Below are 21,798 nucleotides of genomic sequence, written 5' to 3'. Positions count from 1 at the left end.
CGGTGAAAAATAAACTTGAATTTTAATTATAGGCAAATGAATTTTACCAACGATATGTAAAATTTTTAAATTAGAGATAAATGCACTTGAAGGAAAATATTTATATTAAGAAATTTCAATAAATATACTGGAAAAATAATTTATTTGATTTAAATAATTTGGTTATTTGACTATTATCAAATAATTTTTATTTGAGTCAATTAAATGTTGTTTAAAATACAGAAATTATTGGTTCAAATACAGTTTATTTAATTCAAATAAAAATTATTTGCTTCAAATTAATATTTATTTGATAATAATCAAGTATAACTGATTATTTGAATAAAAAAAAAAAAATTTTTTTCAGTGTATAGTAGAATTTTTAATAAATATTTTGATATTTAGGGAAAATGTGAAAAATATTTGTATAAAAAAAAACTTGAATTTTAATTATAGGTAAATGAATTTTACCAACGATATATGCAAAATTTTGAAATTAGAAATAAATGCACTGATAGAAAATATTTATATTAAGAAATTTCAATAAGTTTAACAGAAATTTTAGTAAATATTTTTCTAATCTAGGGAAAATGTGAAAAATATTTATATAAAAAAAAAATTTATTTTTTATTTAGTAATTATTACGTTCTATTTCGTAAAAGAAGAATATATTCTAAATGCTAAAATGAATTCTTAAGCGGCGTTTTTTTCCTTCGTATTTTTAGTTTTAGTCGTGTCACGCTAATGGGATAGTGAAAATTTTTTGACAAAATATGTCTGCTAGATATTTCCATTGTAGCTAAAGTGATATTTTACAAGCCGCAAAAATAAAAACGTTAAGAATATAAACTTTCTTGAGAAATTCAAATGAAATTTTAGCATTTTTTCACTTTTTAACTTATAAAACTAATTGTCAAATAAATATTTTTTTCTAATACTGTACATAAATGTTCCTTTGTATATAATTTAGCAAAAAAAAAATGATACCCAAAGTTTTAATTAAAAATAATTCAAATTTTTAAGTGTTCGATTCGAGAATCACAAAAGTTAAAAGTTTCGTGAATTTGCCCATATGAATATATTCTAAATTTCAAAAATATTTTTCTATTATAAAAAAAATATTAATTAGAATTTTTTAATTGTATTTATTATATTATGTAGTGGGAACTGAAAATCAATTTTATCTTCCAATTGTCAAGTTTGAAAGAATTTTAGACGACACACATTTTTTTTGTTTCTCTAGAAAAAAAATCTAAGTGTTATAACTTTTTTAAAAATTAAGATATCTCATTTTATTAAACTTAAAAGAGTTTAGAGTTTTCTTTTCTAAAGAATCCGTTAGAAAATCTCAAATTTGTTGAATTTTTTTGTTGTAAATTGTCTACGTAGTGAAGAATATTTCTTGAAAAAAAATTTAATTTGTGTCCAATTTTTACAAAGAAAAAAATTATGTCTTGTTCTTTTAAAACTGCAATATAGTTGTAAAGAAAGTTCTCAATTGATGTTCTTTAAAAAATGTAAAAAAATGTATTTTAACATTTTTCTCTATCTCGAATATTTTTCCACATTTTTCTCAAAAAATTTATTAAAGTGTCTTATTGTCGTTTTTTTAAGTTCAGTAACAGTATATTTTCTTTCCTATATTATGGAAAAAAAAAACAAATAATTTTTATTGAAAATCTTTTTCTATTACTATCTAGTGTTCTTAAAAATAATTTTTTTTTTTACATTTCTTAACTTTCCCATCGGAATTTTTAAAGAAGGGTGAAAACTTTTTTAGATCAAAAAAGGGGGAAAAATAAGAATAAGATATCTTATCTACTAAAAAAGTTAAAACACTTATTTTTTTTCAGCAAAAGAAAAAAATACGCGACATTTAAAATTCTTTGAAAAATAACATTTGGAGGATTTTGAAAATGCGTACAAGTTAAAGTTTTTTCCTCCTTGTCACGTAGATGTTTTTTCTTCCTTCTTTTTTTTTTGTTTAAAGTTTATATTGTACTAAAATTTATATTGTACTTAAAATTTTTTTACACAATACATATTTAATAATTTTCCTCATTTTGTATTTTACATTAAGTTAAAATATTTGTGAAATTTCAATTAAAAAGATAAAACTTATTTTTCGTCTAATTTTTTTTTATATGACTAAATAAAAACAATGATAGCTTCGAAAAATTATTGTTTGATTTATTTTACTATTGGTAAAAAAAATTTTAGCAAAGAAATATATTACTTTATATTATTATTATTATATATACACACAAAAGAACTAACATAAAGTACAAAGAAATAGTAGAAAAGTTAGAGAAATCAGATTTATTTTCCTTTTCCCTGTTTACATCCTGGAAGCTCTCGATGCACTCAGACTGAAGTCACAAAGATGACGGGAAAGATGGGGAAGAAATATTATTTTATACCAAAGAAGTGAATACATATCAATAAAAAAAAGTCACAGGAAGAAGATACGTTCTTTTCATTCTGTTTTATTTTCTACCATTTGCTTAGAAAATTTTCATGTTTTAATACCGACATAAAATGTATATAAAACGGAAATCTTTAAATTGAAGAGAAACCAAAAAAGTTGTTTATAAAAGTTTTCTTAAATTTTTGCTGGTAGATACTTAAAAATTGCACACGTAATTTAAAAATATCAAATTGATACCAAAAATATCAAATTAATATAAGAATTCGTATCAATTTGATATTTTTGGTATCAATTTGATACTTTTAAATTAGTGTGTGTTTATGGTTTATTATAAAGTTTTAAAGAAGAAATTATTCTGAATTAAGAGTCGATTTTACGATTTTTTTTTTTTCAAATAAATAAATTTTCCATTTTTTTTATTTTTACTTTTAAAAAAATGCTTTCATCTTTGAATAAAAACAATTTTTCCATTTCTGACAAATATAAATTATAAATTTTGAAAAATAAAAATTGTATACAATAGTTGATTTTATTAATCAACACTAGTTTTAAAAAAAAAGAAAGATAAGGAAAAATACTAATTCAATGGAATTTAAAGAATGAAGAATAATAAATACTTATGCGTCTCTTTACATTTCTTGAATTAGTAGTTTACTCTTATTGAAGTGAAAATTAATTCACTTCAATAAGAGTGACAATTTCTCTAAAAGAGTGAAAACTAATTCCACTTGAGTGAAAATTCAATTTTTTTTAAAGTTTAAGCCAATAAAAATAAATTTTCACTACTTCATAGATATCTATAAAATATTGCAACTTCACTTCATGGAATGAGTATTTCACTCTTTTAGAGCAATACTTTATCAATTTGATTGGAGAGGCTCAATTTCCAATCCATGAATGAGTGAAATTTTGTAATTTAGAATTATGGATTATTTTTATTCTCTCTAAATATTTGATAAATCTCATTAAACTTTTTTTTCACTGTTTTTGATATATTTCACTCTGCTTGGTCGTTGCGAAAATTGTGCCTCTCCAGTCAAAAAGCAAAAGAAATGATTTGAAAAAATTTTTCAAGGCTCTTTGGCGGCAATGGTCTCGCTTCCGATAGACGAAAAGGTGATAAAAGAACTCCAGCTTCCAGTCCAGCTAGTGTGTCAGCCCTTAGGAGTTCATCCTCATCATCTCAGCAGCAACAACAACAACAACAGCAACAACAACAAAACGCCCAAAGTCCTCAAACTCCTCCTGGACCTCAGGCTCTAAGTTTACAGGAACTCACTGTAAGGACAGTGACCATGACACGTGAACCTCCAGAATCACATCACGGTTTCGGCATCTGTGTTAAAGGTGGAAAGGACGCCGGTAAGCTTTTCAAATCTTTCAATTTTCTTTTCGATTTTCTTTTCAAATATTAAAGAAAAAAAAATAGCTTAGAAGTGTCTCTGAAAAAACGAGTTTTTAATTGAAACCATTTTTTAATTATAAAATTAGAACAAAAAATTATTAAAATTAATTGTATAAATGGTATAAAGTCATTAAATAAATTTATTTTAATCGTGCACACAAGAGAAAAAATTTATTTGTCGTAGAGCTAAACAAAAATTTGTTTCAAATAAAAATTTTATTTGCAACAAAGAAATTTTTTATTTGTTTCAAGTACAATTTATATGAAAAAAAAAATGTTTATTAAGCACTGTTACATATTATATTTTTTTATTTGATTCAAATACATTATATTTACTTATAATTTGAATAAAAAAATTTATCTAGGTGTATCGATGATATAAATAAAATTAAATCTTTTATATCCGTATTTTATATTTTAAGATTATTAATTTCTGAAAAAAGTAAAAATTAAATTAAATATCTTCAATCATTACTTTTTTCAGAAATTAAAAAAATTTATTTATACCGAAAAAAGATTCGTTAAAAATTCATTTTATCACAAATGTTTAATTTAAAATATTTTTCAAAAATATTGGTAGTTAAAAACTTGTGCTTAAGTGATATTATATATATATATGTGCCATTCCAGGAGTTTTTTAGCACTTTTCGGAGTAACCTTTCCAAATTAAATGAAACATTTTTTTAATAATATTTATTAATATAAAGGTCCAAAAAAATCACTTTTTAAGTAAAAACAATTGTTTATTTAAAAAATACAACAATAAATAATGCAAAAAATTCACTTTTTTCCTGCAACTCCAAATAAATTGGTTTAAAGATCAAAATTTTCCTTATTTTTCAAGCTTTAATACCGCACAAGAAACATAGAGTCCGAGAAAATATTCAACTCACAATTTTTTAAACAATGTTTGTTTACTTTTTTGTATTTTATTTACTGTGAAACGTCTGCTAAAGCTGCGCGCGACGTTTGGAAGTTGTCGCTTTTCTTATTGAGCAGAAGCTCATTACACTAGCGTAGTAAAAAACATGTTGTGTGAAAAGTGAGGTTTTTCATCCTTCAAAAATGTTTTTTATGATTTTTTACTGCAAAGTAGATAATTAAAAAGCATTCAATGTGATAACCAGAAATTTTTACGTTTCGTTTAATGACAACATAACCTCACTTTTCGCACAACATGCTTTCTACTACGCTAGTGTAATGAGCTTCTGCTCAATAAGGAAAGCGACAACTTCCAAAAGTCGCGCGCAGCTTTAGCAGACGTTTCACAGTAAATAAAATACAAAAAAGTAAACAAACATTGTTTAAAAAATTGTGAGTTGAATATTTTCTCGGACTCTATGTTTCTTGTGCGGTATTAAAGCTTGAAAAATAAGGAAAATTTTGATCTTTAAACCAATTTATTTGGAGTTGCAGGAAAAAAGTGAATTTTTTGCATTATTTATTGTTGTATTTTTTAAATAAACAATTGTTTTTACTTAAAAAGTGATTTTTTTGGACCTTTATATTAATAAATATTATTAAAAAAATGTTTCATTTAATTTGGAAAGGTTACTCCGAAAAGTGCTAAAAAACTCCTGGAATGGCACATATATATATATATATATATTATAAATAAAATATAAAAGTAAAACGAGAATATTGTAGAATGGAGTAAATTTGTTGAATTTTAAGTGAATATTTAATATTATTTTAGAATAATTAAAAACGACAGTCAATGTCGATGAAATATTTATTAAATTATACATTTGAAATTATTTGAGGTTATAATTAGTTAACATAAATTAACAGTAATTGTAATATTTGGTAATTAAAATGGTTTTGCAGAAAGAAAATCTTAAAATTGTTACATCTTATTTCACTGTAAAAACAAAGTCAAATTTTAAAACAATTTCATATTTTCAAAACTTATATTTATAGTTAAAATTATGCTCGATCATAAAAAATTAGAAAAAAATTTATAAGATAAATTGTTTAATAGAACATTAAAAGAAATATTAAAATTTCAACTTTTTTCATAATTTCTATTATTTTTCATCGCTAAATTTTTTTTTCACGTTTTTTTTATGATTTTTCTTTTATTTGACAAAATATTATTAAATAAATATTTAATTTTATCAATTAATTATTGAATCAATTAAATGCTACTTGCTTCAAATACAGAAATTATTGATTCATATACAGTTTATTTAATTCAAATAAAAATTATTTGCTTCAAGTAATTATTTACTTGATAATATAGTCAAGTAACCGATTATTTGAATCAAATAAATTTTTTTTTGAGTGTATATTTAATAACTTCAAAAACTTTTGTTACGTAATTTTATATTAAAAAATTATCTCACATCTAGTTTTAGTTTTACAATAGACAAATTACTTTTCAGTTGTAAATGCTTTAATATTACCCCAGTTTACCTTTGTACAAATAAATAAATAAATAAATATTTTAATATTAAATTTTAACATCAATACAGTGATCGATGGTAATTATAGTGGTTTATTTAAAAAATAAAAACATATCTGATAATGTTAAAAATGTAAAAAATACTCCATTTTGAAAAAGAAAAATATCTCATTGTAAAGAGACATTTCTAAGTTTACGCTGACAATTTTTTTGCAACTGCTTTCTCTTTCTCGACAAAATTCATAATATTATATAATTTACAATTTAACAAATTCTCCATTATAATAATTTAAAATACGCTTTATACATATATAAATAAAAAGATGAGAATATATTGATAAGAAACATTACTGTATATATACATATCTATATGTATATTGTAAAATTTTTTATGAGAATTCGTTGAATTTATATAGAATACAATTGAGATTTAAATACCTACTTTTCAGTATTTTCTATTATTGGAAAATGGTGAATCAATGTTTTTAGTGTTCTGCTTTTATTATATTGAGAAAAGAAAGTCGAGGGGGGGCAAGTACGTTTGTTCTATTTGGTATTTTTACGATTTATCATTTTTTAAATTATATTATTCAAGGATCTTCTCGAAAATAATTAAAAATTGTTTTTTTTTAACAATATTTACAATATGTTTAGTAAAAATTATCTCTGAGAAAGTTTTTAATTAAAATTTTTAATTAATTTTTTTTTATTTTACTAAAAAATTTTTAATAATAATTCCTTATTTTTTAAAATTAAAATTTTAATTAAAATTATTTATCAACAGAAAATTATTTTTATTTTTGGATTAAAATAAGTTTCTGAATTTTATGTAAAAAAGAAATGATTCCTAATTATTATTTTTTTTTTTTGAGACAATGTTAAATAATTATGACAATGTAAAATTGTTGTGTAAATTTTTCGAGGAGATTCTCAATTATTGAATTGAGAGTGAGAGTAAGTCAGTGACTGCGTTGTCTTTCTTGTTTGTTTCGCTAAACCAGATGCGCAGTCAGGTAACCAGCGTAGTTGCAAAAAGAAAAGAGATTTATCAGCATGTAATTGTTAGCTCTTTAATGTTAATTTTGTCGTCAATTTTATTTCTTAAAATATTGAATTGATTGATTTGAATTTTTGTGAAGATGTCTAAAATATAATTAGGAATGGCGCTTATTTGCGAAAATTGTAATATTTTGTTGAATTTATTATTATAATATACTTTTATAAAGTTTTAAAAAGTGTGAGGTGTTGTGTGACTATAAAGTGTTATTATAATAATTAATCCAACAAAATATCCCAAATTTCACACCAAAGAGCCATTCCTAATTATATTTTAGACATTTACACAAAAATTCAGATCAATCCATTTAATATTTTAAGAAATAAAGTTGCCGAGAAAATTAACATTGTGAACCTAACAATCACATGCTGTTAAAATTCAGTAAAACCACCGACGAACGAAATTGAGTCTGTGACAGAATAAAAAAAAAAAAAACAAAAAATAATTTTTAAATTGATAAAAATAATTTTATTTTTTAAATTTATCTAAAATTACAAATATAATTATTTTAGTTGATAAATATGTTTCTTTAAAAATTTCATTGGTTTTCTGGATGATGTTTTAAGACTCGGTGGTTTTCATTTATTTATTTACGCTCAATGTCGCATGAAAGTTACACGCAGATCTCTCGATTCGAGAACTGGAGACTCTAAAGAGTTTTTAATAATAAAAATGCCAATAACTCTTTTCGAAGTCACGCAAACAAGTTTTATTATTTTTTAAATGCTTCTTAATTCCATAAAGTAAAAGAATTTTTCAATCTCTTTTGATAGTTTTATATTATGTATATATATATATATTACTTCCTTTGTGTATTTATACATCTTTATCTTTAAGGGGAGGGACCGCTGAAATTTTAACACATCAAAATTAAAGCTGTTTAAGGGTGGTCAATTTTTTTTCTGACAATATTAATTATTTAAATGTATAATATATCATGAAAAATTGAAAAACTATAAATTTGTTAATAATTTTTAAAATCAAATTCAAAATTATCGAAAATTTAAAATTTAAACTTCTCTCACAATTTTAATTATTTTTGACTGACGATTTTTTTATACGCTTGTTTCATGATTCTAAACAATCAAGCCGTATGGATTTTGAAAAATTTCAATTTTTTCAAAAAATGAAAATTTTGAAAAATAAAAATATTTGTAAATTTGTTAAAAATTACCTTTTGTTGTTTTTCTCAGTAGAATAAGATTTTTGGTTGAAAAAAAAATGTTGAAAAAAATTATTACCCCTAAACAAGATCAATTTTGATTGCTTTCAATTTTAGTGGTAATTTTGAAAAAATTCAACTACTTCCACAATTTTAATTATTTTTTATTGTCGAATTTTTTTTACGCTTTTTTCACGATTTTAAACAATCAATCGTATGGAATTTAAAGAAATTTAATTTTTCCAAAAAATAAATTTTCTAAAATGGCTAAAAAATTTTTTTTTTGAAATTTTAATAATTTATAATAATTTTGGATCCTAAATTATGCCAGAAAAAAAATTGACACTCTTTAACAATAATAACTTTAGTAGGCTGAAATTTCACCGGTCCCTCCCCTTAATATTTAAACAGAATTTTTGAAATTTTTAACTATAATAATAATAATCTTGTTTTAAATAATCATAAAGAAATGGTTTTTTTTTTTTTTTTTTTTTTTTTTTTTTTTTTTTTTTAATTTATCGATGAATATTTACATTGACGATTATATATATACATAAATATTCAATTAATAAAATTGAAAACTTCTTTTTAAAAGCCAGAAATTAATTAAATATAAAAGATGGTAATCAATTAAATATAAAATATAAATCGTGAAAATAAAATCAATATGTACATTTCTATAACGAAAATAATTTGTTGTTTGATGATTAAAAATAATTAAAAATATGAAAAGATTAAATGTTATTCTCGTAGAATTTTATTGGTTTATTAATAAATAATGATAAAATAACCACTTATACACTAAACCACTTAAAAAAAAAAAAAAACAAGAATTATTCATATTAAAAAACTAGAATTATAAAATGTGGTTCTGGAAAATGAGTTTTAAAGTCGTGTATAATGTAGATAAATTGTTCGATGTACTTAAATTCCTAAAGTGTTAGGTGGAGATGATATAATTCTTAAATAACATTTGCTCCATTTCACACTTTTCCTTCAGTTTCTTGATATAGTTTAAAAAAAGAGAGAGAGAGAGAAAGAAGCAAAAGGAAGTTGAACCTAGAATGCTCTGTTAAAATTTAATGCTCTAAAACCAGCTTCGGTTGCACCAAGTGTTTTTTATTTCATCTATATACTATCCTTTGGCTTCTTTCCCTATTCGACGTGAACTATTTCGAGATCTTGTTTTGAATTATGCGCGACAGATATATATATATATATATATATTTTCCTCTCCAGGTGCAAATGAGAATGAACTGTTGCAAAACTTACAGTTTTTATGAGCTATTCATGTATTCGTTATAGAAAATGTTCACAAATTATATTTTATATTCCTGCTTTTGGCTTGATTACTATAATTTTTTTTTTCCTATATATAATTGAAAACAAATATTATCTCACACTATTATTTGTGTACATAATTAATTTTATTATTTAAAAATGATATAATTTTTTTTTCTAATTAATTTATTATAGTTTTATAATGTTATTGAAAAATTATAAAATAACTTTTTATATTTTCATCATATGAAAAAGTATTGTTATTTATAAATGTAATTATATTTATTCTAATTAATTATATCATATTTTTTTATATATATATATTTTTTTTTATTTATGAATTTTACATTTTTTATAATTTCAAAGTTAATAGTTTTATTTAAAAATTATGAATAAACTTAAATTTTACATTTTTTAATTGGAAAAAATTTTAATTTTTCAATAGGTAAACGAATCTCTAGTCTTCGAATTTTAATATGTACACTCAGAAAAAAGATATGTTTGAACCAAATGTGCCATTTTTTTATATTTACCCAATTTTTTGGTTAGTTCAAACAAAATTTGTTTAATTCAAATAAATATTTATTTGATCTAAATAACTGTTTAGTTTATTTTAATAAATTTTTTGAACAAAGAAAAAATTTGATTGAGCTAAATAAACGTTTGGCTTATGCAACCAAATGTTTGGTTAACTGTATATCAATGCATTTATTTTGTTGATTTAACCAAAATTTGGTTGCTTCAAACAAATTTTTTGCTGAGTGTATCTGCATGAATTGTATGCATATTTCTATGAACTATTTTTAAATATTTCAAATAATGATAACTATCTTTTATAACGATTGAAATGTTTTTGGAACGTTTATTACTATTATTATTATTATTATTATTATTATTATTATTATTTATTATATAAACTTTTAATATGCAATTTCCCGTCGGTCACATCAATCTTTTCTATTAATTTGCACGATTATAGATCACTAATTAGTTTCTAATTTTATTAAAACTTGCCTCAATTAAATTATTATTAAACATTTTTACAATAAATAATTTTTATATAAATTTAACATTTTTTAAATAATTTTTATATTTTTATTCTTGTTTTTCAAATTATCATTAAACTGTTTACGAAATTTTAATTAATTTTTTTTTATTACAGGTATACATTTTATATTTATCCTTGTTTTTTTTTTATTTTGACATATTTATAAAAATGTTTTTATTAAAATATTAATTACAGATATCATAGAAAGTCATATATATTTATTCATCTCTTTTTGTAACTTTCTTTTATAAATTACCACTATCGATTATAAAATGAAAACAAATTATTTTTTAATCCATTTAAATTTAAGTGTTTAATTTTTGGTATTGAAATTTAAAATTAATTATAAATTAAAAACGAAATATTAAAAATGGCTTCAAATTTAGTATATATTTTAAGTGTTTCTTATTTCCTTTAAAAATAGTTTATTGTCTTAGTATTATTTTTGTTCAATAATTTGTGTTTTTGTATTTTCGCAGTTGAAAGATAAATATATTTATTTGTTAATCTTTTTAATTAAATTGAAAATAAAATTTCGTCTGTTTTAAAGTTTATAAAATTTGATAAATACACTGTGATATTTGTAATTAATTAAAAATATTGAAATTTTTTTTGTAATATTTATTCAAAATAATATATCGAGTTAATTTTTTTTTTCTCATTTTTAGCATATTCAATGCTTTAATTATGAATGTTTTGAAATAATGCGATTTTAATTAAACGAATGCTTAACATTTATATAAACGAAAAAAGCTTCTTTGGCGGAAATAGGATTTGCAAGAGCGGCTTTATTTGCCTTTTGCAATTACTATTATGTATAATGAGAGAGATCCTTTCATTATAAAGGAATTTCGATGAAATCATCTTGCCATTGTCCCTTATCACACTATTCATTGTCCTTTCTCATTATCTCTTATTAACGCTTATCTTATCTCGATTATTGCCTTCATTCTTGAAGATTAATTAGGCATTATAATGTAATTCCTTCTTGCATTATTTGTCAGAATTTAATCCTTCACTATCTATAAACGGTTTAAGCTCTAATGAAGTTAAAGAAGCATCTTCCCTTATATTTCCAATCAATTTCTATCTTAAAATTTCTCTTCTATGTATATAATATTAATAATATTGTATACTTATATTTAATTTAAAATATCTTTTCATTGTTACAAAAAATGTATGTAGATGTATTATATATTGGAATAATTTTCAAAAGTTGATTTATTAATTGATTTTGAAAAATTCTTTTTGATTATAACAAGTTTTTAAATTTGATTTATATATTTTCCACTTTTCTTGTTCAGCTTTTATTCATAATTTCCTGTTCGCTCGATATTTGCAACCGTTGAAAAAAAAAAAGTTTTAATTTCCCATTTTGTACATTCTTTAAAGGGAGATTTTTTTCAAATTGTGACTCAAGCTTTTGAAAATCTTGAATAGGTAGAGAATTGAAAGGAGCTTTGGCCGTACGTGCGATGGAGTAGGGACCCTTTCAGAAAATCACTACTGAAAGCTATTTGAATGTTGAAAATTCCAGTCAAATACCTACCATTTTGAATTGTGATTCATATTTTGTTGAAATTTTTTTTTCTATTTTTTATTAGCGAAAAAAAATAGTTATACAGTCATTAAAAAAAATAATTTTTTTTTCTCTTGTATAGAAAATATCGTCAGAGCAAGTGGAAAATTGTTCTTCAATATCACAATTTTTACATTAAATTAAATTTAATAATTTTAGAACAATTTCGACAAAAAAAAAAAAACATAGAATTATTTAGACTAAATACTTTATTTTAATTACTATTTAGTTTATGGTTATTAAAATAAAATTATTGAATTTTAATGTAAAATATTTGATTAAATATTTTTATGTGAATATTTTTTACTATATATGGTATATGAAAATAAGGCCATATTTAATTTTCACAAATATGTAATATTAAATATCATGTGTGTGAGTGTGTGTATGCAAAATGCAGAAAAAGCATGTTCTCTATAAATCACATCACTTTTATATCACTTGCCTTTTATTTTCGGCAATTTGTCGTTCTGCACGATAATATTTGTCATGTCAGATGGTCAGCTCACTTTTTACACAGAGAAAAATAAATTCCTAACAATCATTAAAAAAAAAAACAAAAAAAAAAAAAAAAGAACTCTCAATATTTATTTAGCAGTTTTGTACTCTAAATCTGAAAATGGTCAAAAATGGATTATTAATTCAAATTAGAAAATAGTCCACTACTCAAATCATAATTACTGTGACTATTTTTTTTTTTTTTTTTTTTTTTTTTGCGAATATATAGTACATTTTCAGTGAAGTTAAAATTTAATTCTTTCTACTTTGAATTATATTTAGTTTGACAATAATTCAGCTATAGAGAGTGAAACAAAATTTTATTGATTAATTATTTTGAAAATGTAAATAAGTTTATTTTTTCCCAAAAAATTTGTTAAGTAATGAATATAATCAACGAATATTAAAAATTATTTAGTTAATTACACCGAAAGAATTATTTTCTGTAAGTTTAAGAATATATTTTTAACATAAAAAACAATTGTTAAATTAAGAATATTCTTTTTTTTTTTAAGAATATTATTCTTAGAGAATATTATTTTTTTTTTAGAATATTGTTCTTGAGGTGTAATTAAATTATAAATATTGAAAATATTAGTAAAGAAATACTAATAATAATTAAATTATTATTTATTATTAATATTTATATTATTATTATTATTAATTCTAGGAATATAAATAATAATAATAATGAAACTTTGAATTGAATATTATAATTCAAATGAAGTTATTTTTCTTTGTACACCATTTATGCATTCGCACCAGTTTTTGACTATATTTAATTATTTTTTTCATTTTTATTCAATCAATTTTTTTATCATATATATTTATTAAATGTCCACACATGGCGACCTGATTTACATTAGATTTTCGAACAGCTTCTAATAAAAGACCAAAGGTTGGAGGTCACTGAATCGGGGCTTTAAGAACTCTGATTTTCAGATTACTGCTGAAATTTGTAGACATACTATGATTTTATCTTGTTTCAATTTGTTCTTGTGCTCTGATTAAATTACAGAATAACCTAGAAATCCCTGTAATCTAAGAAAATACAGTTTTCTTGTTAGACAAAAATATCATTGCGCAAATGTTGTTTTTCCATTATTTAAATTTGCATATGATTTTCTTAAATTACTATTTTCTTATAAATAATAAATTATAATCAAGATTTTTTAGAATTTTTTAATTTAATTATGTATAAATAAAGTGAATTAAATTTTAAATGATCCAGTGAATTTGAAATTTACTTTTAAATATTGAATAATTTTTGTAAAAATAATTTATTAAATGCACTAATTTAGCTGAGATTTGAATTTTAAACAATAAAAAAATTACAGTAATTGTTGAGGTTGAGATAATATATATTCTTTTATTTTAAACAAAATCAACTAAAGTGTTTCCAATTGAAAAAAAAAAATTCAACACTAGTGTATGGGTTCTATTAAAAATATTTCAAATTCTCAATGCTTTTCAATTTAAACTCTTTTATTTACGTATGACGGGAATTCTGTTAAATAATAAAATCGTTGAAACAATTCATACATGATCGATTTCAATAATGAATTGTTCTACTTCAGATGTTTTCAGTTTAAATCATCATTCTGATAAAATATTTTCCATTTGATAAATTAAGATTCTCGTTTCTTTTCAATTTTCACAATTTCCATACAAATTTCATATATGCATTTGAAAGTGCAATTTTTCAATGTTGAATTGTTTTACTTTCAAGAGAATTTGTTTCAGTCCAGAGAAAATGGGTCGAATAATAAAATAAAATTTGTCAACTGCACATGTAAATATAAAATATTTTTCCCATGCTATATAAAGTAAAATTTTATAAAAAGAAAAGAAAATATTAAAAAAGTGTTTAGTGAAATTTTACTTGTTTTTTTTTTAGATTTTATTTTTTTAAATTGTTAGGTTTTATTATATTGAAGAAGTAACTTTTTATTTTGTTTCAAAGTTAAGTAAATTTTTATCTTTTATTGTATATAATTGTTACTGTATTTATTGTAATTAACTTATTGTTAATTACAATTAAATATTGTTTTATTACTTTAAATTTTTATTTTATTATTTTTCATTTTATTTTCTTTGATGGAATTATATTTTTCATTAGTGTTTCTTTTTTTTCTAATTATTAATTATTATAAACTAATTGAATTAATTAATGTTAATTAATTGAAGGTTTGAAATTTACAAAAGAATAAAAAAAATTGAAGAATCCTTAGATGAGAGGATTTTCTGTATAGCGACTCTGTAGTATGAAATCAGTGCCAATTGAGTTTATGGAACGAGATAAATTGAAAGACCTTGAAATTGAAGCTTTTCCCGATTGCATGAACATTACGTTGAGTGGAAAATGCAATCTGGTTTGTTGAATGCACATGGCGCCATGAGTGGAATGGATTAGTGCACATTTGTCGATTATTAAGAGTATATAAAATGTTTTAGAGCCTAATGGAAAGTATGTGAATTGTTCTCAGGGGTGGGAGTTTACATTTCGAGGGTGGAAGAAGGTTCGGTGGCCGAACGTGCTGGACTCAGGCCAGGAGACACCATCTTGGAAGTGAACGGCACGCCCTTTCGGGCTGTCACCCACGAGGAAGCTTTAAAGGTGAGTTTTTCTTTCAACTTTCTTATCACCTTCTCATTTAAAGTCTGCGGTTTCGCAGACAATAATACTTTTCATCACGGAAAGCAAATAGACTCCAATTGAATTAATTTTCAATGAAGAAAAAATAACTTCTGTGGAAATTTTTTTTCTTTGCTTTTTTATACATTTTTTTTTTTTGTTAATAAAAAATTTTTACATTTTTTTTTAAATATCTACACTTTTAGTAAAGAAGTTTTTGAATAATAGAAAATAACAAAAATTTAATTTTTTTTACTGCAAAATGATGCTATTTTTCTATAAATATTTATATATTAATATATTTTTTTTTGATTTATTAAGCTTATAAAAAATTAAATAAATTTTTTTTATGTTCTTAAAACGTTTAAAAGATTTAAAGTTCTTGCTGATAATATATAACTGAAATGGAAATACGACATTTTTTTTTCTTTTTAAGTTTTTATTTCCGTCGTTTCTTTCAATTTCATGAAAAGATTTTTTAATTATGGACATTTATATTTTTTTCATAAAATGAAAGTTGAATGTTCTGCGGAAAAGGAAATTGTCGCACATTATCTTTTTTTTTTTTTTTTTTTTTTTTTTTCTTTGAAAAATTTAAACGTTAAGGTATAATTTTTATATAAAATTTTCAGGAAATTAACTTTTTTAACAAAAATTTGCTGTATACAAATAAGAAAACTGTGCTATTACTATTAAAACAAAATGGTTAACTTGAAATTTACTTTTATTGTTGAAAGTATAAAAGACACTTAGAAATAAGGTTAAGTAAGTTCTTTAATATGGCTTCTCATACTTTTTTTGCTTTTCGAAACTTATAAATCTCTATTGGTTTGTCGAACTGTTTTCGACAACAACTATAACTATAATTTAAATTAATTTCACCGAATTTCGAAGTATTTAGCTCTGCAATTTTCAAAAAAATTATATTAAGTCCTAATTTGTTGTTAAATAATTATTATTATATGACTTTGTTGTTTATTTTAATATTTAAAAAATTCTCTACAATTCCGTTTGTTACATTTGATAAATAATATTTGTTTTAAAAAATATAAAAAACGTTTTATTTATTCAATAACAAATTTGATCCGAATTAATTAATAATTATTTAACAACAAATTTTGACTCAGTATAATTTTTTTTTGAAAATTGTACAACTGGATCCTACAAAACTTTAGTAAAATTAATTTGGTAATAAAACTAATTTTTAGTTTAAGGTTATGTCAAGGAATTGAGTCGTCTTAAAATTTTTTTAACACCATATATAATGGCAAAAAATTGTGTTTAATAAAACTGAATATCATTTTTCGTATTCTTGCATTCATAAAAGATAAAAAATAATATTTAATTATTCATCTATATAAAATAATGATGGGGAAAAAAGGAAAATAGTATTTTCATAATCATATTTTATAGGTAACATTTTTCAATTTTATTAATATATTTATATTTTGAAAATTTTTTCTATCCGATGCACCTTCTTTATATACACTAAACTATTTTTCAAATCTGTCATTTTAAAAGATTCTTCATAAATTGTACACATTTATCAAATTTTTTATCTAACGTCTACCGATAATATATTATGGAACAGAAATCCGTAAATTTATAAAAAAAAGGAAATTTTAAAAAAATTTTAAAGTGAATAGTAAAAAATGAAAAATAGATTTTTGTTGCCTTAAAAAAATCAGTTACTAAATATCAACTATTTGAATCAATGGAATTTCACTGATTCAAATTTTAAAGAGATAATTATAATAACACTTTATAAGTTAAAATTTTCAGTAATATATTAATTTGAAATTATAATTACAAAATTCCAGCGTATATTCGCTATCGTATTTTGTCACCATATTATTAACTTCTCTTCTTTCATGTCCTTATAACTATTTCAATATATGTAGTATGCGGCATCGAAATTTCATATAACATAGTTTCCGGAAGTAAGCTCCAGCTTCTCCGATTTGCTCATTCTATATAAGACGTAAATGCTATACCTATAAAGTTACCTCGTTGGCAAACACGGTTTTCGTTGAGCGAAGCAATTTTCAGATCGATCAAATGTCAAAGGTGGTGCTTATACTATATATATATTTCCATCTTAAGGGCTACGCGTCTGAATAAGGGATGCAAAAAAAGGAAAAACATGGAAAAGAAAGAATAAAGGCAAAAGTGTGCTTGGTGAATCTAAAGCGCCGACTACCATGCGGCAGTAGCTTTTGCATTATGTAGAGAAAATAAATGACGGGGTTTCATATAGCGTCAAGACGACTGGCGCCGCGACGCACTATAAAGGCGACAATGAGAGAAAGAGAGCGAGAGAGGGAATGATGTTCCTCTTCATTTATCTCTTTTTCTCTTTTTCTCAGCTATGATACAGATAGAGATACAGATTAGATACAGATTTTTTTTGTCATTACATTATATATATATAGGTATATATTTCATTTAAAGTCTACATTTTCAATAAATTCTATTTGTAGAAATGATATATTTTTTAAATAAAAAAAAAGAAAATATAATAATAATAAAATAAAATTGAATATTAATTAATTTATTAAATTAAAAACAAAATACCTATGACTTTTTCTGTACAAACTGTAGGACTTCTAAAATTCAATTATTTTGAAAATTTTAATCTAAAATGTCTTTGCGAAATTAATTATTTTTTAATAATTTTTATGAAATTCTTTGACAATTTTAATTATTTAAAATTTAATTATTGCTTAAAATTCTTTTAAAAAAGTCTTTAGCGATTCAAATTTATAAAGTTTTTAATTTAAAATCTCCTAAAATTTGATTATTTTTAAAATTTGTTATTTAAAATTTGTTGGCCAAGTTATTATTATTATTATTATTATTTCTTTATAATTTTAGCAAAGTTATTCTAAAATCACATAACCTTAAAATATTTTTAGGTAAAAATTCTCCCATTTTCCATAAAGTATATGATTTTATATAAAAGTGACTGAATTTTTTTTTTTTAACCATATTTCAAATTCAAATTTTGACAAAATTCTGAATTCACAAATAATTTGCATAAATCAGACTAGATTTTTTTTCCAAAGAGTAACTTTCATATTTTTTTTTTTAAATCTAAAATTTTTGAAAATTGAAAATATGTCTCAGTTCAATTTTGAAATATTATCTAAATAAAATTTCTTGATAAATTACTATGCAGTTTAAAAAATCGACTTTCTCGACTTTTCTTCTAATGTAAATCAACTTTTTTTTTACCTTAAATAAAAAAACTTCCAAATTTGTTCAACACTGTAAAAAAAGAATGTGAATTTAGAACAAGAAGAGTATAAATTGAAAACAGATTTCGGGTACTAGACCTTCATATGTATTTTTGCTTCAATACCTAAAATCTGCTCTGAATTGATATATCCCTCTTGTTCTACATATTGACATTTTTTTTTCACAGTCAGTTTTCTAAAAATAGTTCACAACAACATTGGAGATAAAATATAATTAAATGGTTCTTCCCCTCTATATATTTATATATATATAGAGAAAAAAAAATTTAATCACACTTTGGCAAAATAACTTTTTTTTTTGCTTTTTGTGTTATAATTTAACGATCCTCTCTCGCAGTTCAATCTGTACGTTCTAACTTACTCGTTTAGGCAATCGATTTTCGAGATATTCTCTTGGTCCATTGTCTTCATTTTCCGAGGAAGCAACCCCTTTCTTCCTATTGTCGCTCTGCTCAGCGCCCTTTCTTCTTGTTGTGTCTGTGTAATCTGTTGAACTCCTTTCATGCGAACAGATTAAAGATATACTTCCTGATGAGTTTCAATGATTTTCCTGTTTTTGATCTTCTTCTGTCTTCAGAATGTCAAAGTATAAATGAAAAATTACATAATAGAGGGTATATTTGATAAAGGAAAATCGGAATTTGTTAAAATATAATTAATTTTAATTTAAAAATTGATTTTTTTTAGAGAGATTAAAAAGTGACATGAATTTAAAATTTAGAATCTCAAAAATCTTAATATCATATTTAAAGTTTTAAATAAATTTACTTGCAAACAAAAATTAGTTCTTGCAATGAGAAAAAAGATATATATAGGTTGACAACGAAACATTTTGTAAAATATATATATGTGCAACTAAAAAATTTTTGTCGTTCCAATAAAATTTTTATTGCGAGCACATGATTATTCCATAAGAATTATTAGTTAAAATTTTCATTTTAAAGAATTTTATTAAATAAAATTATTTTTTAGAGGAATTTTTATTTTTCAAATTCACAGAAAATTATAAGGTATTAAAATAAGCTGCAATCCTTATTATTTTAATCCAATTTTGCTTATTTTAATACCAAAATGAATTAAAATAAGCAAAATTGGATTAAAATAATAAACGTTGCAGCTTATTTTAATGCCTTTTAATTTTCTGTGTTAACATTTGACTGAATTTGTTTTTAAACAAATTTTTACTAAACATAATTCTTATGTATCGAATTTTTAATTTACAGGATACTTAAAACGCCGAATTTTTATTTGTCCGAAATTGCAAATGGCCGAACAAACAATCGACAGAATGATTTCGGCGCGATGTTTAAAATTCACCAATCACGATTTTCTTGACTACTTTTGATTGGTAAATTTTAAACATCGCGCCGAAAACTTTCTATCGATTGTTTGTTCGACCATTTGCAATTTCGGACAAATAAAAATTTAGCGTTTTAAGTATTCTACCAAATAAAAATTCCATGCCTAAAAATTCTGACCCTTTAATTGACACAACCAAATTTTGATTATTTTTTAGTATTTACTTATTTCTAGTTTTTTATTTTACAAATGATAATTAAAATTAAATAAACAAGTATACAGTTAATATAATTACACTGAAAGAAAATTCATACTACTAAGTATTAAACTCATATTAGAGTTTAATATAAATGTTACAATTTAGGGAAAAAGTGCACCTATACTGATTACTATTACAGTTTTTATGAAAATATATAATGAATTTAAGAGTAACTATTATTTTAAGAAATAAAAATTAGTATATTTATTTTAAAAATTAGTATTTTCTTTATGAATTCACAGAATACGAAATATTATAATAAATAATTTCACAAAATAGTAAGAAAAATAACATATATCCGTATACTTATTTCACATTTTGTAAAACTTTATACTAAAAGTCACGGATTTTCCCGAGAGACTACGAATTTAACCGAAGTTCTGTCTGTTTGCGGCTTCGTGTCCTACTCGAACTTCTACGACTTGATCCGATTTTCGAAAGTGTTGTTAACCAGCAGAACGTACCTATCAACTGTCAACACACGTGTTTCAAATGTTTATAGTGCCACAGAAAACATTTATAATTATTAAATTTATTATTATTTTTATTAATTATTATTTTTTGATGTCATCTTTACAATTATTTGATTTTTATTTGCAATAAAAATTTTTATAACAATCATAATTTTTAATCTGAAAAAAAAGAAAAATCTATATAAACAATTAATAATAAAAATGAACCCAGCGTAACCTCTATAAAATTACACCATTGGCACTAGTAAACTATTTTTTATTATTAAGTTATTATAAGTAAACTTCTTTCTCGCAAGTGGTAAAAATATTCAGTAGTTAGTATATAAGAAAACGATATATGCCGACCCCCAGCGAAATTTATCGTTATGCGTATAGAATTGTAAGTGTAGGTTTCGTTGCGATCGTGTAATGTCTATGTATAAGCGAAATGAACGTGCGTGTTCATTAGTATGTGTGTTAACCTGTATCGTAAGTGTGAATGTGTTGTTCCTAGTCTCACTCCTCTTCCTCCCGAGAATTAACGGAAACGTCCGAGTTTCCACTTTTTTTCCCTTTTCTTTCGACATTCTGAATTTTTCGTATAAAGTTTTACAAATATTAGAACGCTACATTCCATATAATGCAACAACTCTATGAGAATTTAATATAATATTTTCAAATATTGGTAATCTTTTTACGTTCTTTCTACAATAATTATTAATATTTGAAAAAAGATTTTAAGTTGGAACTTTAATATAAAGTATATTGAATTTTAATAAAAAGTACACTTTTCCCTAAATTCTAAAAGAATATATTAAAATGTAATACGCATTTTGTTATTTTTTCCTATGAAATTTCTTTCAGTGTAGGAAAAACTGTGAAAAAACTATTTTATTTATTCATGAATTTTCCATTGACTTTTTTTTGTTCTGTTTTTTTGTAAGAAACATTTAAACATTTTATTAAGTTTTCAGTTAATTTAGCCAGAAAATTAAGTTACAAGTATTCACATTACATTTTCTCTTTCTCTCTGATTTTCTCTTTCTTAATGTAGT

At 22.7% G+C, this 21,798-nt stretch overlaps 1 protein-coding gene across 9 annotated transcripts in view; it reads left to right on the top strand.

The window, feature by feature from the left end:
- The window catches only part of LOC127291506 (whirlin), a 189,293-nt gene that overhangs the window by 54,903 nt on the left and 112,592 nt on the right, over nucleotides 1-21,798 (top strand). For 7 of the 9 annotated variants that reach the window (XM_051320689.1, XM_051320687.1, XM_051320693.1 and 4 more), the window contains 3 exons: nucleotides 3,483-3,769; nucleotides 7,218-7,229; nucleotides 15,328-15,458. In XM_051320689.1, coding sequence (XP_051176646.1) covers nucleotides 3,483-3,769; nucleotides 7,218-7,229; nucleotides 15,328-15,458 — 430 coding nt within the window. The remainder of the gene's footprint in view (nucleotides 1-3,482; nucleotides 3,770-7,217; nucleotides 7,230-15,327; nucleotides 15,459-21,798) is intronic. The other 2 variants (XM_051320692.1, XM_051320690.1) reach the window with 2 other exon arrangements.

The sequence above is a fragment of the Leptopilina boulardi genome, unplaced genomic scaffold (genome assembly GCF_019393585.1).
Source record: "Leptopilina boulardi isolate dan_hultmark-lab unplaced genomic scaffold, ZJU_Lbou_2.1 LbouV2_137, whole genome shotgun sequence".
Lineage (NCBI taxonomy): Eukaryota > Metazoa > Arthropoda > Insecta > Hymenoptera > Figitidae > Leptopilina > Leptopilina boulardi.
Note: the sequence above shows the minus strand (reverse complement) of the source record. Positions and strands in the feature narration are given on the sequence as shown.